The 25,784-nt window shown below is 36.5% G+C and overlaps 1 protein-coding gene across 1 annotated transcript in view; it reads left to right on the top strand.

Moving 5' to 3' along the window:
* Positions 1-25,784, top strand: part of LOC149835991 (uncharacterized) — a 70,553-nt gene that overhangs the window by 26,735 nt on the left and 18,034 nt on the right. The window contains exons 7-10 of the mRNA XM_090008890.1: positions 4,707-4,802; positions 5,934-5,987; positions 6,103-6,306; positions 25,572-25,697. Of these exons, the coding sequence (XP_089865016.1) occupies positions 4,707-4,802; positions 5,934-5,987; positions 6,103-6,306; positions 25,572-25,697 (480 nt within the window). The remainder of the gene's footprint in view (positions 1-4,706; positions 4,803-5,933; positions 5,988-6,102; positions 6,307-25,571; positions 25,698-25,784) is intronic.

Raw genomic sequence — 25,784 nt, 5'->3', positions numbered from 1 at the left:
GCATCATCAAGCATTTAAGAGAGAGAGAGAGAGAGAGAGAGAGAGAGAGAGAGAGAGAGATGTAATTTTTACTCATCATTCTTATAAATAATTAATAAGATTGAAATTAAGGGTGGAAAATGGATAAACCTAGATTTGGATCTGCTGCATGCATTCAGGTTTGGACAGACTTGAAATGATCCAGCTGAAATATTATATGCATGCCCTCAACTGCAACTTTTTTTGGTTCTTAAAAGTATAAGTTTTAAATATATGGCTGCATATGTTACCAAAATACGAATAGAGTTAGGTTAAGCTATTGAATTACATCCAATTAGATTCAGCACTCTTTATCTTATGCGATTGAACAGTGTTTGCTATGCTTGGCACCCACTTCACAATATATTAAAAAAATAAAACATGGTTGACGCCGTAGTTCTTACATTTGTTTTAAAAGGGAAACCATTATACAACATTTTGATGGTTTTCATTTGCCCCAAAACATGGGAAGAGGGGGCTACACATCAAAATATTTGAGACTAATCAACCATCTTTACACATAACAAGGCTTTCTTAAGTGTTACAAAAATCATAATGCTCTTGTGTAACATACAATTGATCAAGTTTACAAATTAGGGGAGGGGTTAAGCAATGGGTGATATGCAGCAAGTTGGCACATTTATAAATTAAAATAGAAAATACATGCAATGAAATAAAGAGAGTTGCATGTCAACGCATGAAATAAAGAGAATCACATGTCAATCTATGTCACATGGGTGCGGGGGTGCGGCACTTCCAAAAAACCTGGGTGCGGGTGTGGTGCGGCACTTCCAAAAAACCTGGGTGCAGGGGTGCGGCAAAAAAAAAAAAAAATATATATATATATATATACATATATATATATACATATATATATATATATATATATATATATATATATATATATATATATATATAAAGTCCAAAAGTTGGACATAAATGACTCTGGGTGCGTTAACTGCACCCAGGATCAGGTTGACTGCATCGGGTGCGGGTGCGACACCTAGTTGGGAGAATCCCTGTGACATATATTAAAAAAAAAATTCTTGGCCACAAATTTTTTTAAGTCCAAAAAATTGGACCAAAATGACCCTGGGTGCGTTGACCGTACCCGGTGCCGCACCCGCGTCGACGCGGGTGCGGCACCCTGCTAGCCGAATCCCTGTGACATAGATGTCAATAAATATGTGCATGTGTGTGTGTGTGAGAGAGAGAGAGAGAGAGAGAGAGAGAGAGAGAGAGAGAGAGAGAGAGTCTTGGGCATTCAAGAGTTCCAAGAAAGAGTAAATGAGAGAGAGGAGTCAAAGGTAACTCTAATGCTACAAAAAAAATTATAATTTTTTGATTGGGGGGAAAGTAAGGTTTGGTCATTTTATTTCAAGGCCCTCTCCATGGATTGGGATATATATATATATATATATATATATATATATATATATATATATATATAGGGTTAACATTTTCTCTTGTCGACATTACCTATAAATGAGTTTTCTTTTTCTTTTTTTTTCTTTTTTGTTGTTTTTCATGAAACTAACCTTATAGATGTGATCTACATGTTTAGGTTAGTGGAGGTCAGCTCTTAGATCGTCCGATTATGACGTGTAGGCACGACTTTATGAGCCTTGAAAAATCAGCGGTGTACAATGTGCGATATTTTCTCGGCTCATAAGATCGTGTTTTTTCGTCGAAAACACATGATCCAAAAGTCTGTTCCTAGCATTTGGTTGGACCATGCTGAATCCATCCATGTGGTCGGATTGGGTCAATATGACCTGCACATATGATTTCCAGCTCATTCGGACGGTTAGGTCAACATTAGCAAATGTTAACCCATATATATATACATACATACATGTGTGTGTGTGTGGGTTGAATCTAGTTGGAATCTCATGATGCAAGTCATTTTGATTCAATCTAACCTTGTAGATGTGTTCAGCATGGCCGACTAAAATATGTTTTTTAGTTGGAAAAATTTAGTGCATTTTCAACTGTTGAATTTTTCATCTCCAGAACACAAAAAACAACATTAGATTGCATCCATGGGATCGTTTTGACAGAAATAAACCAGAAAATAAAAAAGGAGGTTGCTAAGTCTTTTATACATACAAATGATTTAGCAACCTTTAACACTATATATATATAATCCAATCGATTTTACGTACAATATAGCTGAAATCTCATGATCCAAGTTGTTTTAACTAACACCATAGTTGTGTTCAGCATGGTCGATTTTGTGGGAATTGACCCTTTGATCATGTTTTTTGAATGAAAAAACATTTTTTTGAGTAAAAAAAAAACAGTGCTTTTATAGCCATTGATTTTTGCATTGGCGGAAAAACCTTAATAATAGTTGGATTCTGGTGATTCAAAAGCCGGTTCCTGCTAAAAGTGGATGTAGATGATATCCATGGGTCAGATCCACAAAAAACAACAAAAAGTAAAAAAAAAAGTTGAAGTTTGCTAAGTCATTTGTACATACAAATTATTGTAGCAAACTTTAACCCACATATATATGTATATAGGATGGGGATTATGCTGCCCTTTTTTGGTTAGGTCACCATTAGGACCCTCCAAAAATCATAGTTTTAGGTGTTTTATGTTAGATCTGAACCGTTAGATGTTTTTGTTATTGCTTATTTATTAAGAAACAAACTTTGTTTCGATTTGATTTGATGTAAAAATGTGAATATTTTATCATCAAATTTTAGTACAATATCAACCATTGATTTTTTCCTCTTTAAAACACACATCTGAACATAAAGATGTTTAATAAAAAACTTGTTTTCTATTGAGTAAACAATGATAAACACATCTAATGGTTCAGATCTAGCATAAAACACTAAAACTCTGATTTTTGGAGGGTCCTAATGGTGACCTAACGAAAAAAGGGACAGCATAATCCCCATTCTCATATATATATATATATATATATATATATATATATATATATATATATAGTAATAAGTAGCTCTGAATCCATCTTAAACGGCTTCAGAGGGATAAGGTGTTTGCTTAATCTGAACTCATAGGTGTATCTTTGCAGCTTATTTTGTAAAGAACGTGTATGAGATTAGACATTTTTCGTGTTTAGATGCATATGTAGAGTGATAAAAAATCAATGGCTCATGGGGCGGCTGTTGTTCTGGTAGAGGTCTGCCTAACCCCAGCTTGCCTTTCAAAAAAAAAAATTTGGTGAAATAGAAATGTAGGTTTCTCGTCGAATCACTTTGATCCAAAGCATGGTTTTTAGTGAATATGCAATGATGAATGCTTCTATAGCATAAGATTGAGCAAAAAACACATGTAACTATGTTTTTTAGAAGCATTTAAGGCGGTTTAGGACATAAACTGTTTAGGAGCTACTCATTGTTCATATATATATATATATATATATATATATATATATATATATATATATATATATATATATATAGAAATGGGTACCTGCCAAATGAAATGTGCTAAATGGATTTTTCTGCTCTTCCGGTGTTTTTTTCGCAGTTCTGACCCATAAATGTGTTGGGCATGGTAGATTTACAAGGAATCCACACCTGGATCATGTGTTTTCGATGAAAAAAATGATATTTGGAGCCACGAAAATTTATAAAGATTTTGGACCGTTGATTTTTTGAACATTATAAAAACCCACCCATGTGTCAGAATCGAATACTTCAAGAGCTGATCCCTATAAAATCAAGTACATAGATCACATCTGTACGGTCAGAATTTAAAAATAAAATGAAAAAACCTGAAAAACTCATTTAGCACGTACCCATTACTCTCTCTCTCTCTCTCTCTATATATATATATATATATATATATATATATATATATATAACCCATCCCTCTCTTTTCTTTTTTCTGCACCCCCATATTGCCACCCAGGAGGGACATGTGAGCATGATTTTCCAGCAATGCAAAAATTGGCAGTCGGAAATGCACCAAAACTTGTTGACACAAAAAGATGTTTTTTTTTGGTAAAAAATGTACTATCCAAGGGCCAGTCCGTAGCAAAACAACTATGTGACTCATAGTACGGGGTTGGATTAAGTCAAAAGAACTTGCAGCATGAGATCTTACTCATCTTTCTTATCTCTCTAGAGATTTCTGTATTGTACCCTTCATACCCATGTTCACCCTGTACCTGCATCTGTGCCTGACATAGAGCACAAGTCATGACATGAAATCATGAGTAAGTAAGGTACAATTAAAACCGAAACAGCAAAATCAAACTGAGTTCTCTAGCAAGCTATTAGTTTCCTGTATGAGTGTATACCATAAAATTAGGCATCTGGTTAACAAGATGTTAAGCCATATAATTGCAACTCCTCACATGCTGTGCCTCTCTCTAAATTCTTTAGGTATCACATTTGCAGATGCCATATACTTTAGTTTAATCTAATCTTTCTAGAGTTTGTAATTTTTTTCTACATATTGAAGTAAAAATGGATACAATTTGTTCTCCTTCAACCTGGCCTTCTTTGTTTGTAATGGATCTCATATCCTTAACTGTTTTACCGCTTGACACCATTCTCATGAAATATATGAACATTAAGAATAAAACAGAAGTGAAAAGAAAGACATGGTAATGCACTACTGTTGTTCATAATGCTTCAAACTTTATGCCGTTGCCACATTATTTTCTTCAGCATCATCATCATAACTGGGTTTTGCTGCTTTTGTAGAATTCTCATCATCTCTCTCTGGATGCTTCCCAGTTGATTCCACAACATAATTATAAGTTTGATGCTTATGCCATGAATAGTCATCAACCTGGACAGGTGCACTCATTTTTAATTGTTTGATGGACTGTAGTTTCTATGTATTGGGAAACTGTGGATTTCCTTTTTAAGAAATTTGGTATTTTATGTTCTATTGAGTTTTTTTTGTTACCCTTGTTTTAAGGCCAAGCATAAAACTTTTGGAAATGAGGAAACATTGACAAGTAATCAGAAGGAAGAAGGGAAAAACAGACACCCACTACCCAAAAAAGGGAAAAATAAAAAAGGAAACAGTGAAGAGAGAAGGAATCTGCTGCTGAGTGCATTCAAGCATCAAGCTTGCATTCAGCCAAGAATTTGAGTTACGAGCTGTAAGGTCACCCAATGCTTGTTGTTTGCAAAATTGAAAGCAAATAATCCTTGTCTCTCGAATAAATTGAGATTATCTCTTACTGTAGAAATCCTAAATCGAAATTTGCCTCACCTTCTACATTGAACTGCTTTTGTCTTGCCTCAGAGCAAGAAGACCTTTTAGAGATGGATTTGTTAGCCATTCCTTAGTATCCTTCAGCCGAGCATTCTAAAAGATTAACCTCAATGGGCAAAAGACTTCACTACCATCTCCATAGCTTTTTGCAGAGCATATACTTACTCTGCTGACAAAGTAGCACCTGGCCTTTTTGAGGATTTTGCATATTTGGAGTTATGGGTTTGCAAACAATCAATTGAAACTTCCCCAGATAGCGTTGGTGGTAAGAAATAAAACTGTTTTTGACTCTAGAGTCCAGACCTTGTACTTGAACCGTACTGGTTGGTGATTGGGAATTGATTTTTATCCAAAAGATTGAATGGCGAAAAATTATTTCTCCCAACTGATTGATTATGGTAATTATCTCATACGTGTTCATCCCTTATATACTAGAAACTTATATGGAATGAAGCATTGTAGTATGTATACATGACCTTTTAAGAAATTTACCAGTCTGTATACCCTGTAACGTATGCATGTAGGCAGACTGAGAGCATGTAGAGTTTGCCAACCCTGTTTGGGACTAGAAAGCTTCTTAGTGAAGCTGATAACCTATTATGAAGTTACAGTACAAATGTGAAGAAAATTGTTGCAAACTAAATATTAATAGTTTGTGATAATTCTATGCTTTCACATTAGTGATGTCAGACATGTTATTGCAGATGGAATGCAGAGAATTTAGAGAGTCAATTCTTGGAGTGATGCCACACCACTGGGTAATCATAAATTGTTTCTCTCTCTCTCCCTCACCTTTTTTTTTTGTTTTTTCCCCTGATAAGTTGTAGTATTTGGCATCTAATTTTCATATTCTTGTGAGTTCCTTGTTGTCAGGCAAGGAGAGAAGACACGTTCTTTGAGCTGGCACATTTTAGGAGACACAAAAGGAAATTAATAAAGAAAACACAAGGGAAAGGTGCATTGTATTCATTCCAAAAGCCAGAGGAACAACATGCTCCTGGGAAAGATTCAGCAAATAAAATTGCTCATATCATTGGGAAAGCTGCAGATTATGCTGCTTCAAACAAAGGCAAGAAGGTGCGGTTCATGAGTTCAAGGCTCTGCTTTGCATGTTTTTCAATTATAAGTACACTGTATCAATCACAATAACACTTAAAAACTAGCTGAATTACTCAATTGACTTTTATTGTTCTAGTAATTGTCCACATGACCTATTCATTCAGGTAAACCATTGGTGTCAAAGGTGTGTCCAGAGTATTGAGACGTGAGCTTCTGGGTCTGGATCCAGATTCAGATTTGTAACGACCCCAACTAACCCTCATAAAAATAGTAGAAATCTTTTTTTTAAACAATTGTGAAAACAAACCCAATGATCTGAGGCCTCACAAATTTAATATACCAAACCACAAACAAACTGTGCATTGAATCAAAGAAGAATAATTCATCTTTATTAATCAATAAATAATATCAAATAAACTAAGACAGTTAAATCATCTATCACATAAGAGTCATCCCATTAGAACCCATAAATCAGTCACAGGGCTCGCAGTCTCTCGTCATCAGGTCAGGACATCACTGAGCATCCGATCCTGTAAAACACTTTTATGAAAATGGGTAAGAACCAAAGTCCTTTTTACAAATTCTTCTAAAAATCCAAACAGTAAAGGAATAACATAAACCAAATTCATGCATAAATTTTAGAGGAATGTTACAATAAAATAACTTATCATATTCAACTTACCATCCAAGCATTTAACCAAATATCATATAATAACAATTATCATGCGAAACAGAATAAACATGAATGCATGAACTAATGCTGAACAATAAAGATGCATGATTCAATGCACATGCATGAATAACTTATTAAGTTATTTATCAGAATTGCTTTTGCATGCATGTACCTATTAATTGCACACAAATTTAGGTTTCAATTTTTCTTAAATCCGCGAATATTCAAAACAGACATAAATTTTCAAAGTCCAGGTTAAGTTTTCAGTTGTAGCTTAACACACAATTTGTATTTTATTACTGAGTTTCGCACTTGTTCCTTGACTGATATCAGGAATCAACACCATCCATTAGAACATTAGAAATCAACATTTAATGCCGGGATATCAGGAAAATCAACATCCACTAACTTCACTTTCTTGGTATACCAATAACTACAGTTAAGTCAACATCCCTTTTAGGCAAAGTGGCTGAATCTCCCTAAAACCGTGGTCGAGAGGTGAACCACCACATCAGGTTCGGGGGTACAATCGCACACGAAGTTTTAGTATCCTTATAGTTTCCCAAAACGGCTATCCAAGATTTTCACAATGTGGAAGAGACATCAAGGAAGCGATTAATTACACAGTTTGGTTTCTTTTACCATTTCAAATAAATTTTCAAGTTCTTTACATAAGAACCGTTTTGCAAATCAACATGCAAAACCAATTTTGGGCCCTGACCCGCACAATTTAACTGTACAATTAACTTTGGAAAATCAATAATTTCTAGAAATAAATTTTGCAATGCATAAATAAAATCATCAACAATTGGAGCAACCCATGCTCCGGGCCTATATGGCCCGCAGTGGTTAACATTTGACTACCTATGTCACAGGGATTCTTTAACTAAGTGCCGCACCCGCGTCGCACCCACACCCGTACCCGATGCGGTCAACCTGATCCTGGGTGCAGTCAACACACCCAAGGTCATTTATGTCTAACTTTTGGACTATATATATATATATATATATAATTTTTTATATTTTTGCCTCACCCTCGCACCTAAGTTTTTTGAAAGTGTTGCACCCTCACACCCGCACCCGCTGACTACCAACCCATCTCAAAAGTGATTTATACATCATTTGCAAAATTTCTGTGAACATGCAACACACTCATTATTTCAAAACATGTTTATAATGCGCATTCAAATACACAATATGAATGCATATAAATCCCAACGCATACACATGCAAACAAATGCTTGCAACACACATTATCATGATCAATTCCATGCATAAACATCAAAATATACATATGCCCATATTTATGCAAACATCAAAATAAACTTCAGATTTATGCATATGATATGCACATTTGCAACATGACATTTGACTCCATGAGCATGCATAATCAATCAAATATCTAATCAAATACATAAGTCTGCAGCCCACATGAATGTGGGCCTAACCTGTTCAATTTACATAGCATGAAACTTAGCAAATTATGGTCAACTTTACATATATGTTTTTTAAAGTTTTATCTTTATTATTATTATTATTATTTTTAATTAGATTCTTATCTAGAGGGTGACATCCCCTCTAGAGCTCTCTTTTAGAGAGTAGAGTTCTACCAAAGGTAGAGCTCTACCTCTTCTAGATATTATCTTTTTATTATTAATAATTTTATTATTTAATTTATTTAATATTATATTCTGAGAATATTTCAGAGGGTGTTGCCATCCTCTGGAAAGTCTTCTTAGAGTAGAGTTCTACTCGAGGTAGAACTCTACCTACCCAATTTAAATTTTAAATTGATTTTAAAGTTTTAAATTGTCCTTGGATGGATTTCAGATCCAAATCCATATGGATCCTACCTGGACTAGATCGTAGTTAATATGGGTCTTGGATTGGGTCCAAATCCATATTAACTTGGATCAAATAGAGCAGATCTAGTCCGATCAAATCCAGAAAAAAACAAAAATAAAGGTGGGTCATTTTTGAAAAATGCGATTTTCGGGTCAACCGTAACCCGATTTTAGAAAAACAGGATACCAACGTGCTTAGAATTATGAGGCGCATATAATAGTATACATACTTGATTTTCGCTTTCGAATTTCGCTCATTCGCTCGAATTGAAAGGTTAGAAATAAAAAAATTCTCAAATTATAATTGGCTTATTTAGGTTTGACGTCACCTATATTTTAATATATTTTTCATGATTTTTGTCAATTTCATTAAATACTTAATGTAAAAATCATAATTTTGAATTTAAAAATCATGAAAACACACACGATATTATAAGATTGATTGACGTGTTTTGAGTATCATGTTTCTGTTTGTAACTGTATTTTAATGTTTCTTTTGTAGGTATCTTTTCTATGTATTATAAGTAGGGGCATTATTGAAATGTAACCTAATGGTTAATATAAAGAAACCCACGACCCATGAGGAAGGGTGTGGAAAATCAGTTGTTATAGCCTTTTCTTCTTCCTTTCTCTCTTCTTCCCTACAAACTGTGTTTCTGGTGCAAATTTGCAGATCTTATATGGTATCAGCGCTCCATTGCGGTGAGTTCCGAATAATCTTTGTGTTTCCCTTCTTTTCTTAAATCTGAAACCCTAGACCACGATTTTGGTTTTCGGTTCTCTTTTTCTCAAGACTTTTTCTGATATGAATCTAGACCAAGATTTAGATGATATCCCCTTTCTTAAGGATGTAAATCTGTCTTTCACGTTAGTTTCAATACCCTAGACCACAATTTTGGTTTTAGGTTCTCCTTCTTTTCTCAAGTATTTTCCTAATATGAATTTGGATCAAGATTCAGATCAGATCCCTTTTCTTAAGGGTGTGAATCTGTCTTTCACGTTAATTTCAAAACCCTATGTCCTATTCTGTTTCAGTTCTAAATTTGAGTCCTGGTCTGATTTCAAACCCTAATCTCCCAATCTGAGAATCTGTCGTGTTTTATTTCAGATATGAATCTGAATCTGAATCCAGATCTAAACCTGTTGCTCCCTTCAAAAGTGAATCCAGATTTAGGTTTCTAGATCTGAACTTGTTTTCTCCTCAGATCTGAAACTCGTGATCCCATACTTATTCGTTTCTAAAAAAAAGAAAATATATATTATTCCTGCTTAGGAATTAATATATCATTTTTTTACTGCTGATCAATTATTTATTTTTCGTGACTGGGTCTCTGTTGTTGCAAAAAAAAAAAAAACACAGACAAACTTTGTTATTGCAGCGTTTCCTCTTTTGATCCCTTTCATCCTCCTTTTACCTACCATGAATTCTACTTCCTCTTCAGTTCTTTGAGCAAGCTTCCTCAATCAGTTAGTTTTCAAAAATTAAATACATCAAATTTTCTTGGAAAAGATAAATCTTTCATTTTATTGGAAGCCAAGATCTTTCTGGTCATTTGGATGGATTGATTCAGACTCTACCAGAATTTATACTAAGGGAAGAAAAGGATGAAAAATTGGCTGTTATTAAATCCTCACAGGTTCAGAACCCAGAATACATTTCCTGAATGAAATGTGATCAGACGTTGGTGGCATATATCACCTCTACATTGTCACATGAGGTTTTGTTTAGCATTCCAGATGATTGCACAACTATGGAATTGTGGAACCAACTTGCTCAAACATTTTCACAGGTTTCTGAGGCCAGAGGTATGTTTCTTAAAAGGGAGTTTCTGAATCTTAAAAAGGGATCCATGTTTATCATGGAGTACCTTAAGATGAAGGAAATCACAGATCAACTTGTTGTGATTGGTCACATCATTTCAAATAAGGATAAGGTACAACAGATTCTTAATGGATTAGGATCCGAATACAACATTATCTATACTATGTTATCTTGTTTTGATGAACTACCTACTTTTGAAGCTTTACGTCCTAAGTTGCTACAATTTGAGATGAATTTAGGAAGAGGATCTGCTGAGAATCCTAAGGGGCAACAAACAGTCAACAGGTACTTATTTCAAGCACAGTTTGAAAAAGGAAGAGGCATGAGAGGACGAGGCAAAGGGCTAGGCGGTAATCAGGGAAGACGTGGGCTGCTCCTACTTCCTAATACACCTCCTATTTTTTATCAGGGCAAGAAAATACCCACATGCTACATTTGCAAGAAACGTGGACATGTTAAAGCAAACTGGTGGTATAAAGATGATCCTAGGTATGTTGGAGAACAAAACTCACCAAGTAAAAGTGCACCAAATAAGACTGGGGGAGGGCGGAACCGGTGGATAGACAACTTCTAGAAGGGGCGACGTCCCCTCTAGAGCTCTTAATTAAGTAGAGTTCTATTTCATATAAAACTGTACATTATCTTTTAAATATTATCCCTTTTAATTAATTATTTTATTTAATATAATATTCTAAAGAATATTCTAGAGGCTGTCACCCACCTCTGGAAGACTTTATGGGATAGAGTTCTACTCTCATCCTCTTTTAATTTAAAGTTGATTTTAAAGTTTTAAATTGGCTATGGATGGATTTCAGATCCAAATTTGGATCAAAAATCCAAATCCATATGAATTCACCTGGACCAGATCCTAGTCAATATGGATCTTGGACTGGGTCTAGATCCATTTTAACTTGGATCAAAGAGAGCGAATCTAGTCCAATCCAATCTAGAAAAAGTAAAAAATAAAGGCGGGTCATTTTTAAAAAATGCAATTTTTGGGTCAAATGTAACTTGAATTCGTAAAATAGGCCGCCAACGCGATCAGTATTCGAAGGTGCATCTAATAGTGTACATACTTGATTTTCGCTTGAATTTAACCTACATTTCGCTCATTTTTTGCTCGAATTTAAAAGTTAAAAACAAAAAATTTCTCAAATCATAATTGGCTCAACTAGGTCTTGTTAGTGGGCTCTGGGCCACGCCCAGACCCAGCTAATGTCACCTATAAATTAATATATTTTTTCATGATTTTTATCAATTTAATTAAATATATAATTTAAAAATCATATTTATCGATTTTAAAAAATCATGAAAAAATACACGATATTACACTAATTTGATTGTTCAAAGACTTGCTTCAAATAATACGAGAAGCGGAAGCGAGAAGCGATGCGTTTGAAAATGTATATAAAGCAAAAAGTGAGTAATAAAAACAAAGCAATATAAAAATTGAATGGGGATCAAAATAGAACGCAAATAAAATAAAAGTGGCTATTTTTAAATTTCATGATTTTTTAGTGTAACAATTAAGTTTTTAACAAAATCTAAAAATGATGACTGCTAATTTAGAGAAAGCACATGGAAGTGAGTGAAAAGCGTGAGAGAAATAGATGAAATGTGTGAAAAGCATAGGAGAAGTATGGGAGAATCGAGATCAAGTTTCAAAAGCGAAGAGTATCGTGCTTCTAAAGTGAGTTTTCGGGAAGTGAGCTTCCCACCTATCTAAGAAGCTTTTGGTATAACTCTGGTTCTACTACTCAACAATAAGCAAAAACTCAACTACTGCCTTAAATAGACCACTAAAATCACTTCAAAGCCTCACCAAAACACCAAATATTGTCAAAACAACACTTCTAAAAGATTCTCCACATAAAAAAGACCAGATTACATCAAACTGAGGCCACAAAAAACTATTGATCTGATCATAACTGCCAGAAATCCAAATCGATCACTATTCACATCACTATTCATAAAATCAGAAAAAATACATATAAAATCGAGTATACCTCTCATCAAAATGATTTTTTATTTAGAAATCATTTAAAATCAAGGTCTACCAAATCCTCAAATCAATCAAACCAAACTGCAACAAATGTATGAACGACCTTCTTGGGACACACAAAACAACATACACTCGACACACCATAATGAAGTTTCTTCTTCGTCTTTCCTTTCGGATGATCACCAAATACCTCTCTCTAGGGTAAGTTATGACTCTGATGCGATATCAAAGCAATAGAGTTCCAACCATGAGAGAGATAACAAAGAAGATGAGAAGAGAAACTTCATTCTCTTTAAAATTAGAGATATACAACCAGTGTTGTGAGACGCGTACGCCTCAGTACCTGAAGCGTACGCTTCAGAGGCGAAGCGCACGCTGAAGGTACCGAGGCGTTGCAGTGATGCGCCTAAGGTAAATATTGAAATCAGGTACTGTGTAAAAAATAAATATATATTAAAAATATTGAAATCAGGTAGGCGTACGCTTCAATATTTTATCTGCCCATACCCTACGAGGAAAAAAAAATGAAGAAGTGTAAAAAATAAACATATATTAAAAATATTGAAATCATCTCATGTTGTGAGAGGCGTACGCCTCAGTACCTGAGGCGTACGCCTCAGAGGCGAAGCGCAGGCTCAACGCCTCGCTTCGCCTCATCACATTTAACAACCTTGTATACAACAATATAGGGGAGACTTCTCCCCTACCTCATTAAAAGACAAAAATAGTTGACTCCACACTAGCACTATGGAAAATACAAGAATACCCCTGAAAAGAGTGAAATGTACATATACATAGTGAGAGGGTGTGATCATCGCAAAATTTTTCCTCTCTTTATGGTTTCTCTCTCTTCCTTCTCTTTTCCTTTTCTAACCTCTATTCTCCTCCTTTTTGAAGGGAGAAGGATAAAAGAAAGAAAAAGAAAGAGAGAAAGAAAGAGAGAGAAGAGGAACTATTTTGCGGGTTTTCACTTGACCTTTATTTGAAAATATTTAGAAAATAACTCGCCTCCGTTTTGAAAATTTGCGGGAAGATGGAGAGACGGGATTCGCTCGTCGGTACGAGGTTCGACCGTTCCTAGCGCCTTTACCAGGGGTAATCGAACCAAGGATCGAATCTATGCGTTCTGCTTTGCCTAAATATAATCTAAGAATTTATTCTAACTCTAAATGCACAAAGAATCATGCTTGTGCCATGCAAGAATGTATGCTTCTTTTGAAAGGTGTTTTGAAAATTTCCAAGTATTCTGAGATGAACTTAGTAAGGGAATGAAGAAATGATTGATTTAGAACTTGAGATAGATCAGAGAATTTCTAAGTCTTTGAAGTAAATCAGAGTTGGAAGAATAAATCTTTGACTTTGAGAAAGAATGATTTGAAGCTTTGAAATGAAAGTAAATGAAGTTTCAAAGTCAGAAATGGGCTTTGAATTTAATCATGGATTTAGGAAGGAAATGAGTATTTGAAATGGAATTTGAATTTCAATTTTGAAATCAGAATGGACTTTGAGAAATCCAAGAAAATAGGAATGAAGTTCGGATGAGATCTGAAAAGGGATTTAGATTTGAAATCTGGAAATGAAGTGGATTTGGATTTGAAAGTTTAGAATTTGAAAAATAGAATTGGATTTGAAATTTGAAATTTTAAATATGAAGTTTGGACCTTAAAATGGATTTGGATCTAAAATCTGAGATCCAAAGTAGAATTGGATTCTAGATCCTAAAATGGAATTGAATCTGGAGTCTGAGATCCAAAGTAGAATTGGGTTCTGGATCCTAAAGGGGAATTGGATCTGAAGTCTGAGATCCAAAGTGAAATTGGACTCTGGATCCTAAGAGGGAATTGGATCTGAAATCTGAGATCCAAAGTGAAATTTGGATTCTGGATCCTAAAGGGGAATTGGATCTGAAATCTGAGATCCAATTTGAGTGTTGAATCCTGGACCCTAAAATGAATTTGGAGTTTGTTAAATTCAGAAGATGAATCAAGAACTTCCAAATTTAAAAAATGAAATTTAGAATTTGAATCTTGAATATACAAATGAATTTCAAAGTCAAATTAGACCTTGAATTTTGAAGTTTGAATTTAAAATTTAGAAGATGAAGGGAATCTCAAAGTTAAATTGAACTTTGGATTTGATTTGGAGTATTTGAATTTGGAATTTAGAAGATGAATCAAGAGTCTCAAGGTTAAGATTGAATTTGGAGTTTGATTAGAGTTTTGAATATAAAATGAATTTGGAATTTCAAAGTTAAATTGAACTTTGAAATCTAATTTTGAATTTGAATATAAAATGAATTTGAAATCTCAAAGTTAGATTGAACTTTGAGATTTAAAAATGAAATAAAATTTTGAAAATTGAAAGAATGAATTGGATTTGGTAAGGATTTAAGATAGATTTGAAGAAAGTATTTACATTACTTGGAGTTTTTGAAGAGGAAATATGATGCAATTCTATCCTAAATGATGAATGAATTTAAATTTTTGAAATTGGATTTTGAAAAGCTATTTCATTCTTTAAATGAATTGAAATAAGATTGAATATATAATACATCCTTGACTATGGTCATTGAATGTATTATATAATAATCTATATTTAAATTCAGGTGAAGAATGAAACACATTTGGTGCTTTTATAGGATTTAAAATGAAATTAACTCTCAATATACCCTGACTATGGCCATTGGTATATTTGAGTGGATAGAATTTTGAACGTGGGTTGAAACAGAAAATATGGAGTTTTGCTGTAGCACAGGTGATGGATAACAGTTGTTAGGTTGATGAGTGGTAGAGGAAGTGCAGGGGAAACAAGTTTGCAGCGAACAACTGCTGTAGATAACTTGTAATAGGAAATGGATTATGCCTATGAGCAGCAAAATGAAGAAGAAAAATGCTGTGAGATAAGATGGGGGTATAAAAGGTATGCTGACATCATTGAAATCCAGCTGATGTTGGGTCATATCAATATGTGAATCAGTGAAGAGGTTTGGTGTATGGTGAAATAGGGTGGAAACTGTGCTGAAGGTGTATGCAAAATGGTGTTGAAATGGGAATATGCAGACGCTATATATTGGTGAAATATATGTGACTATAAGGATGCTTTACAGCAAAATGTTGCTGTAAATCCAAAAAAAAAAGAGAAGGGGTAGGTTGCTTCTACAGCAACTGTGGAGGGGTAATGGCAATGTGTTAAAAGTGGAGATGCAATGATGCAGGGAAGAGGGCAGTGCACAAAGATGGACTGTGGTGAAGCTGGAGGTATACAAGTAGAAACAGAAAATGGTTTACAGTGGTGATGAGACTGCAGGAGCTGAATGAAGAAAGAAAAAAAAAGTGATAAAAACCCAATTTGGTGGCATAGAGATCCTGTAGTAAATCTGTTATCACCATTGATAACTATCCCACATATTCCAGCAGGCATATATGTCTGAATATCATCCGATACTTCTCTCCTTGGTGGGTTCAGCATTCCAGCCAATCTAGCGAATGTTAGTTTTTCTTTATCCTCAAAAGATAAAGTATGCTGGATAGGAGGCATCTTTCAACACAAAAGCCAGACAGCTCAGTGACTCTTTTGCTGTCAAGGACATGAAATCTCGCTTCCAACTCTGCTCTTATACCCTTTCTGTTAGGACATATAGCAGAACTTCTGTTTATCTCCCTGATCTTTTCATTAGTCCCCTTTTCAAAGTTATGTTGCAATGCAGAGTTGTTGCAAAGTGCTAAACATATAACAACGTGGAGAAGGTAGGGAAACTGAGCAGGGAATCCAAACTGCAGTTCTTGGATACATCCATCGTGTTTGTCACAAGAACGCCAGTTGTTGTAAATTTTGCACCAAGAGCCAAACATGTTGTGATAACAGCTAAAAGATGATAAAACGAATGTAAAGCATTTGCAGGTGTTAAGCCACTAAACATATATTCAGTTCGGTGTTTACAGAGGTGACCTAAACATCGATCTATGGGAAGTAGACAGGAATTATGGGAAAACAGAAAAAAAAAAAAAGTGTTGGTGGAAACAGGTAAATCATCTCTTGCCATGGGAACAAAATAGTACAAGGATAAAATGTAAAATGTTAAACAGGCTGAAAGTAACAACGACCATGATACAGTCAATCACCTTATTACGATGTGTAGATTATCAAGATACAAGCAGGCAATCAAAACCAGGGGACCAGAACAGGATATCGAAAGCCAGCAAAAGAAATAAAAATGTGAATCAATCATCGCCATGGAACGAACAAAAAAAAAAAAAAAAGTAAAAAGGAAAACTAAAAAGGAAGGAAGTAAATGAAAATAAGAAGAAAAAAAAGAAGGAATAAACAAATGCAATGTACCATGTTGGATGAATAACAATTTGATGTTGTTAACCCAGTAACGAAGAAATGAAGCCAGCATATAGACTTACAAAGACCACAGGTACAGGGGATATTGGATCTAGAAAATACAGGAATGCTTAATGCGATAAGGATTGAAGCTTATAAATTACAGCATTCTGGGTAACAAAGTCCGGAACACATTACAAATGAAAAAGAGAAGGGGGAACTAAACGACCCCGTGTCAAAGAGCGTCTCCTGATATCAAAATTATTGATATAACTGAAGCTACTTTTTCTTTTCACTTTTTCCTTTTTTTTTTTTTGATGAAAATGCGAACTCACAAAGCAAAATGTAGAATCACAGGGGGAATATATGCATAGGTATATGCTTGTAAAACAGGAGCAAGAGATGATTCTACCTAGACCTCTGATCATTGGTCTACACAAACCATTGATGTTGATGGTGAATCACAAACATAGAGAAGCATTAATAAGATACAAAGAATATAACTCTTCATCTAAACATCCTACGCTGTAAAGATTAAAAGGGAAATAAAACAGAAATAACAAAAGAAAGGGAAAAAAAATCAAAGGAAAAGAAAATCCAATGTGGGAATGTAAAAATTCCATTAATGTGGCAATACGTAGATCAATGTTGCTAGATGCAAACCGAAGCTACGGATGATGCGTCTTGTTGAATAATAAAAGATAAATATAAGAGGATCGGGTATAACTGATGCCAAATCATAACAGAGAGGGAAAAAAAAATTTGCAGAAAGAAGGAAATACGATAAACAAGAAAGAAAAGAAAAAAAAATGACAAAAATAAGATCAGAGTTAAAAGGGAGAAGGATAAAGTCACTCACCTACGATTCTGTCGAAGCTCTGGAGATTGGAGGGTTGAACAATGGATGAAAACAAAGAGAGATGGCGCAGAATTTTTAAACTCCGATCTTACTTGATATCGTGAAAGGCAGAGAAAAGAAAACTCGATCTCCCCCCTTTCCCTTCCTCCTGCGTTCCCCTTTTAAAGAGGAGGAAGAAGACTCTGGAAGGGGCAGATGTTGTTGAGGATGAATGAAGGAGGGAGGCGATGGAGGGCGCACGGGAGGATGGCCGTTGCTACTTTCCTTAATTTGCAAAGAAGGGGCTTCTTTTCAGAAATTTTCTAAAAAGTGGTTTTTGTTTTCAAAAAAAAAAAAGGTTTCAATCAGAGGGTTTTAACAAAAAGTTTAAAAAGATTACCTAGTTTCTACAAAAAAAAAATTTGGATTCTTGATTTTATTATTATTATTATTTTTATTATTTTTTTATATATATATATTTTTTTGTTCTTTTCTTTTTAAGCATATATTTGTAAAAAAAACAAAACTCTAAAACTTAAGAAAATTAATACCAATTTTACAAAATTTCAAAATATTCATAAGAGAAAGGTTTTTCTGAAAGATCAGGGTTATTTTGGGGAAAGTTTCTTCAAAAGAATGGGTTTGGACCCAAATACTGAGAAAATGTTCAATTTTGACACTCGAATCGGGAAATACAATGTGATGGGCCCAAACGGCTGTCGGATGGACTGTCTGAGCTATTTAAAACTATTTTTGGTATTTTCTATAATTTTAATTTAAAATTTGAACAAGGAGATTCAGATTTGGATCTGGACAATGGATCCAGATCCAAAATCAATTTAAACGTATAAAATGAATTTAATTTCAATAAAACTTGAGAAATGAACCAGAATTTAGATTTAAAATGACTTATTTACTCAAAAAATGAATTTAGGGGCAAAAGGGGAATATTTAAAAGATTTTGAAAAATTTGGGGTGTTTACAGAGGGGTAGCACAAAAAATAGTAATACATATTATTACATCAAACTTAACAATAGTTTCCTAAAAATTGTTGAAAAAATCATAACTTTGTCGAGTCAACTCCAAATCAGATGGCATTTGTTTCTAGAGTCTTGGTTTCTATAAGGGCTTTCATCAGCAAATAAACCCAAAGTAAACCTACCTAGTCACTGTTTTCATGAGTGCCTGAAAATAATGACGTTATTATTGCATCAGCTGCTTTACCAGTGTGGTGCTCCTCAGTAGATTCAACCCTTTCACTTGAGCCTTTTAATGCCGTCCTTCAAGGCTCTGATACCATCTTCAAATAGCTTCATGAATTGCCAACACAAATGGGGCAAGAAGAGAGTGGAGGGCCAAGCTCATCAAGTCTTTATTAAGCTAGTGAGAATACAAGAGCGGGCCCTCTTTATTGGGGTTCAAACACCAAGAAGCATTGCAAAGTCTAGAATGCCCCTAACAAAAGTAATACAACAACAACAACAACTACGCCTTCATCCCAAAACAATTGGGGTCGGCGATATGAACCAAAAAAGAAAATCATTCTGGGTCTTCCACATGAATCCTTCTCCTCCAATCATTTTTATCCAATGCCATGTCCTCGGTGAGGTTCAAAGCATTCATATCCTTTCCTATCACCTCCATCCATGTCTTCCTAGGCCTACCCCTAACAAAAGTAATACAACTACAAAATAAACTAATGAAGAAGTATGTGCAAAAAGTTGATGACAAATACAATAGTACCAACTATGCCCCTAAGACAATCAACCTGCTATTTTCACATTAAAGCAAAAATTATATCATGTAAATTCAACACTCATAGGTTTTTTATTTGTATACTAGATAGTGCCTAAAATTACTTAGAAGATGGTAATAATGTTTTTGTTGCTAGGTTAGTCTCACTAAGTTTATTTATGTCGGTGCCTTTTATTCTGATGTAGAAATCTAATTGTAAAACCCACGTAAAAAAAAAAAAATTATCGGACCCGGGTCGGGACCCGACCCAGGCCCGCCCTCGTTGGGGTTTTAAAACCCGACGCAGGGTGAGGGTTTTAAAACAAAACCCTTCCCTGTATGCCGCACCTCACCCGCGCCGCTCCACCCCCTCGGTAGATAAGGGAAACCCTTGAGGGTTTCCCCAAATTTCGCCCCCCCCCTTTGAAAGCATCGCAAGAGGGCAGAGGGGGCATGCCTCCCTCTCGAGCCTCCTCCTCACACTGACGCCCCTGCGAACCACGACGCCTCCTCCTTTTGGTCCGATCGCCGCCGCCGCTGTGACCACCGTCGACGACCTTAAAGGTACGCCTTTTTCCCCTTCTCCTCCCCCAGTCTTCTAATCCTCCTCCTCTCCCTCGCTGTCATCTCGCCGGGAGGCCGATGGCCCCTGCCATGCCCTCCCTCTTTTCCCTATTCTTGAGGGTTTGCTGGGAGGCCGACAGGCGACGCACGGCCCCTGCCGCGCCCTCCCACTCCCTCGGTGTCCATTGGAGGCCCCACAGGTGGCCTACAGGGCCCCTGTCGTCTCCCTCTCTCTCTTGAGGTTGTCGGAGAGCCAGCAGGGGGCCAGGCACACCTGCGCCCCCCCCCTCTCCTTGCGAGCTCCCCTCTGGCAAGTCGTTGCCGGCGACCGTGCCATCCCCCCCTCAGGTAACCTGATCTCTCTCTCGTTCCCTCATTTTGCTCCTTCTCTTTGGGTTCTCACCCTCAGTCCTGCACAACTCGCCAGAGCCCCTTTCGCCGGCGTCCCAACCTCGCAATCCCCGATGCCATCGACTCCTTGTGAGTGGCTGCGACCCCAACGCCATGCTTTCCCTTGGTCTGCCCCTGCCAGTTTCTTTTTCACTCGCCCTCCGACAGGCTGGCAGGGGCCGAATCCCTGTTGCCTGGACCCTTCTTTCGATGGCTCGGCAGGGGCCGAGCCCCTGCTACATTCGTTTTCTCTGACAGGCCGACAGGGCGATGACCCTGTCGCCTCTTTTCGACAGACCGGCAGGGGCCAAGCCCCTGCCACCTTTACCTTCTCGTTCGTCCCTGCCCTTTGTGTCTTTCATCGGCAGACAGGGGCAAGGCCCCTGTCGCCTTTGGCTTGGTCGGCAGGGGTGATGCCCTGCCCCTCTCTGTCTCCCTCCCTGAATTGGGTACCCTACAACCTAGTGTCGGGCTTGGCCTGACAGCCGAGCCCACCACTCCTCGTAGCCTCCTTGAAGATCAAGGATATGCTTGGCCTGAGGGTCGAGCCTGGCCTCCTACTCCCTGCCCCTTCTTTGGTCACTTTCATACTAACATTGGGTTTCCTGCAGATTCCGCGACAGATTCCACTCGTACCCCGTGACCCGAGCCCCCGCATCGCCTATACTCTCAAACGCTCGCAGCGACGCAACCTCATAACATTTCGAGGTAGGGTAAAGTCGCACAAAGGGCAATAAATGAACCTATTTAAGTTGAAATAATTAAGATGCCCATGCTAGACATGCTTAGAGTTATATTGCTTCTGCATTGCGTATTTTCTTGTTTGCATGATCATGGGTCGAGGTACAATTTCGTTCTTCGATCATTATTTTGCATAGTTGCTTATGAGTTTGAGGTGTGGTTTCATACTTTGTGCAATACCTATGCCCTTGTTTGCTTGCATATATTTTTGTCTGCACGTTTTTTTTTGAGTGAGGTACGACTTCGTGTCTCATGTATTACTTATGACCTTATGTGTTTGCCTATCTAAGTGGTCAAGGTATGGTTTTGATACCTCCTGTGTTACTTATGTGCTTTTCGCTCGATGTGCGACATCGCAAGTCGAGAGTTGTTTGTCGTCATGTTATAACCTGCATATGCTCACACTCATGGTAAATATGTACTTACATAAATGTAGTCTTGTGACTAACCTGATTTCAGTTGTTTTCAAAACACTAGAAGTTGCGCTTGTGCGCTATAGTTCTTTTAAAGAGGATTTCCTTCTGCAAACCCAGTGTTCTTCAAAATGCACAACTTTTGCAAAGTTAAGTTTGAAGTCCTGTCGGATTGCGAAGTCACATTTGGGCCCTCCCAGGTCCACACACTTGGGAGAAATATTTTATAACCCCGATTCGAGTTGCGACCCAATTCGAATAATCCCAATCAAGGGCATGAGCCTATGAATGAGTGGGGTTCTGTTGAAAGACCCATTCTTCATTTATCAATCTAGTGTCACATGTCGATACTAAGATAAATTTTGGATGCAAGATTGATAGTGTTGTGCCTTGCGTGAATGACTTAATGTGGCATTATGGCTTTTAAAAATGAATCGTGCCAAATGAGCACTCCTATATTCTTTGGATCGTTATGAAGTTGTGTGTTGGGTGTTTCTTTTGAGAAGCCCACATATCTCCCTTGTTCAGTATAGCGTACTTTTAGACATGCACAACATGTTAAGTACTTTATTGATCGGACGAGAGATCCGAGACGACCTTGCATCATGAAATATGCAAAATATTGTTGAAGTGAATTCAAGACTTATCTTGCCAAACTGTATTGTATTGATTCTTTTGTAGATAATATCTGTTGGGGTTTCTTTTGTAGAACCATTTCCCTTTCATCGTAGTTGTACTTTTAACAAGTACGACCGTACTTTTTGACAAGTACGTCTTCTTACGTTGCGATGATTGAATGAGTAGGTTGTGGCAACCTCGACGAGTGCAAATAACAAAATGCTAAGATAACCTAAATAGGTGATGATTCCGCCTTCACCTGCAAGATACTCGAGTTTGGTTGAAAGACCAGAGTATGTAGAATGGGTCTTCAGTTAATTAACACTGATGTACTCATTCGAACCGCTGACTCCTGTCTGGAGAGAGGATGAGAAGATACAAAAACTTTGATGGACAAGCCATTAATGGCAGTTACGAGCAAAAGACTCGGCTTCCCCAGTCATCGGAGTTAGGGGAAGGGGACTACCATAATTATCCTAGGTGGTAGCTCTCCATGTTCGGGATGCATCCATTGTTTATGCTGCTTTGGGGATTTCTCTCTTGGTCACCGACCGACCGTCCTCTTAGGTGCGGACTCAGTCAGCTATTCGGGTTATCATAAAATACATAGCATAATAAACTCCCGGATAAGTGCCTTGTGCGTACCCACTTGGCCAGTTAATATCGAAACATAATTTAAATCCGATCACACAATTTGTTGAGTTATGCGCGTATGAAAGTTATAGTGTACAAAAGGTTCAATACTTATGGAATTGTGTGTGTGGTTGATGAAGCATTGTATTTTGCTAGTTAAATTTCTTATGTCGTTCTTTGCTTGTAATAGTTAGCGTACTTGTGCCAGTAAAATGCTTGTAATAATTTTAACATTGTGCTCATGATAGTTTGCTCCATGACTCTGCTGAAAGTAAATTGCTATTTAATTGCCTGCCTACTTGACATATTAAATTATTCTGCTTAATTATATTCTATATTGTCCTGTTTGTGTACCTACCAGTTTTTAGTGAAACTGACCCATTTTATGGGCAGGTAATGGATAAGTAATACAGTCTGCGATGACACGATGGCGTGATGAGATTAAGATAGAGCTCTTTCCCTGACGTTTCGCTCTTGAGAACATGTTGGTAAATTTGGTATGAAGTGTATTTCAAAAATTCTCTTTTAATTAAACCTTGAGTTACTAAAACTGTTTTAGTAAACTTCTTTTTGGTTTCAACAAATATAATGAGTTGCAAAATCCCATGAACAAATTCTCAATTATTGAAACTCTATTTCTAAACCATTTGATTTCAATAGTTGTGCGGGATTCGACAAAGGAAAGTTTACCCTGTAATGCGCTAAAGGTCCATTGACTTGTGGTTTTAAAAATATCATTTTCCGCTGAAGTACTATTTAAACTCTGATTATTGTATGATTTCAAAGCTTTCTAAACTATTCTAAAAGTTACAAGTCCTGGATTTTTGGGGCGTTACAGTAATTATGTTCGTCAGCTTGTTTGTACTTCTAAAAAGAGTCCAAGAGAAATTTCTATAATACCAATTATGCCCTTAAGACCCAACTAACCTGCTATTTTTCACAGTATCTGGTATCAATGCAAGTATTTTGTCATGTTAAATTTAGCACTTGCATCTACATAAGGTTTTTGATTGATACTAGATAGCTCCTAATCTGTCACTTGGATACAGATGCGGGAGCAGGAACCGATGTAGATATGCTTAATACAATACGATAATTTCCAAAAATTAGGACACGGGGACACGGGCGTACACACACATAAATGTATGTATGTGTGTGTGTATAAAACTACAATTTTATCACTACATTTAGGTACATCAAATAATGAAACTAAGTTGAAATTTGAAGTGTAATGTAAAGATCATAAAAGAAAATAGATAAAGTTAATGACAGCAAGTTGAATTTGCGTGAAACTGGTTTGATTATGTCGGTGAAGTGTTGTATTGTGTCCGAGTGTCGTGACATGTTGATACAGAATACTCATGTTAAGTGAAGTGTCTGTGTGACATAGCTCCTAATGGTAGTATTGTTTTTGTTGCTAGGTCAGTCTCACCAATTTTATGTTCACAAATGTATTCTGATCTAGCAATCTAATTATGTTGTCAACTTTTTATCTGTACTTCCTGAATTGAGTGGTTGCAAACATTTGTATTAGCTGAGATAGAATTCTCTTCTGCATTGAATGATGTCTCAATCTTCAGAGCTTTGTAACTGTAAATCTCTGCTACCTTGTATGCCCATTGGCTCAAATGTCCATGCTGACAGGTCATAGGCTGTATCTGAATAGTGCCCATTTTCAGCTTCCCTGTGATTGTGCTGTTATGTACCACCTTTAGAGGGTGTTTGTATCATGGACATCTGAAGACAATGTCAACAAGGTCAATATTTCCCTTAGCCACATAGGTGAGCTTGTGGTGATTTTCTTCAGGGAAAGTTCCACTGGGAGATACTGTTGGTGGTGATTTTCTTCAGGGAAAGTTCCACTGGGAGATACTGTTGGTCAGTTTATTCTTTCTCAATAGAATCAGTGGATGTAAACTCACTTTGGAAGCTTGATAACTTGTTCTTACCATAATGTAATCATAGTTATAATATTGAATGATGGTGGTGTCAGTAATGATGATGAGCATACAATGATGAAAAGAACAGCAACAAACTGATAAAAATATGATGTGTTCTAGGTAATTGTCACATGCATTTTGTGTTTGTTTTTATATCCTACCTGATGTTTCCGACTTTCAATAGTTTAGGATTTAATCAGAATTTATTCAACCTGGCCAAAATGGTAGTGAAGCTGTGTTTGGTTCACTAAGTCATTCTGATTTGCCTAGTTGCTTTGTGCAAGAGCGCGTATGTTGGTTCGTGTATCGAGTTCTTCTGGTTGAGTCCAGTCAGGCGTAGATCAATTCTCTGAGTGATTTCCCATTTATGTTCTCATATTTTTGTGGGGTATGATGCCAGTTTTGTACTTAAGGTACAAAAACTCTCTTCATTATATTTGCCTCTCTTGTTCTCTATGTTTTTATAGGTCAGTAGACTGCAAACTGGTACTGGTAGCTTTTTATTTGTTGTTTGCTTTAGCATGTGGATTTAAAACCTATCATGCATTATGAATTTTCGAAACCATGTATTGATGTATTAACTATTATGCTTGTGAGAAACCATGTATTGCTGGTTATCTCTTTACCTGGTGTAATAGATCCTGAATCTGTTGTTTTAATGTTCCAAGCAGAAGCTAGTAGTCATAATAATTTCCCTTTCTTATTCTTTCCGAATGCAAGTGACCCACTAATTTACCTTTGCAGACGACTTTGTATATTCCTACAATAACAAATCACACTCAGCTTTGGTGGGTTCCAAATGTAGTTGTTGCACACCAAAAGGAAGGTGTGGAGGCTCTGCATTTGGCTACTGGACGCACTGTTTGTAAGGTAAAGTTTGCAAGAATGTTCAGGATACATGTACCTGTCCTTTTGTGTTTCTTCACAGGTGTATGAGATGACTGCAGATTTTATTTA

The sequence above is a fragment of the Nuphar pumila genome, chromosome 6 (assembly GCF_984573655.1).
Source record: "Nuphar pumila chromosome 6, dmNupPumi1.hap1.1, whole genome shotgun sequence".
NCBI lineage: Eukaryota > Viridiplantae > Streptophyta > Magnoliopsida > Nymphaeales > Nymphaeaceae > Nuphar > Nuphar pumila.
The sequence above is the reverse complement of the archived record's forward strand: the minus strand, read 5'-3'. Positions and strand labels throughout refer to the sequence as shown.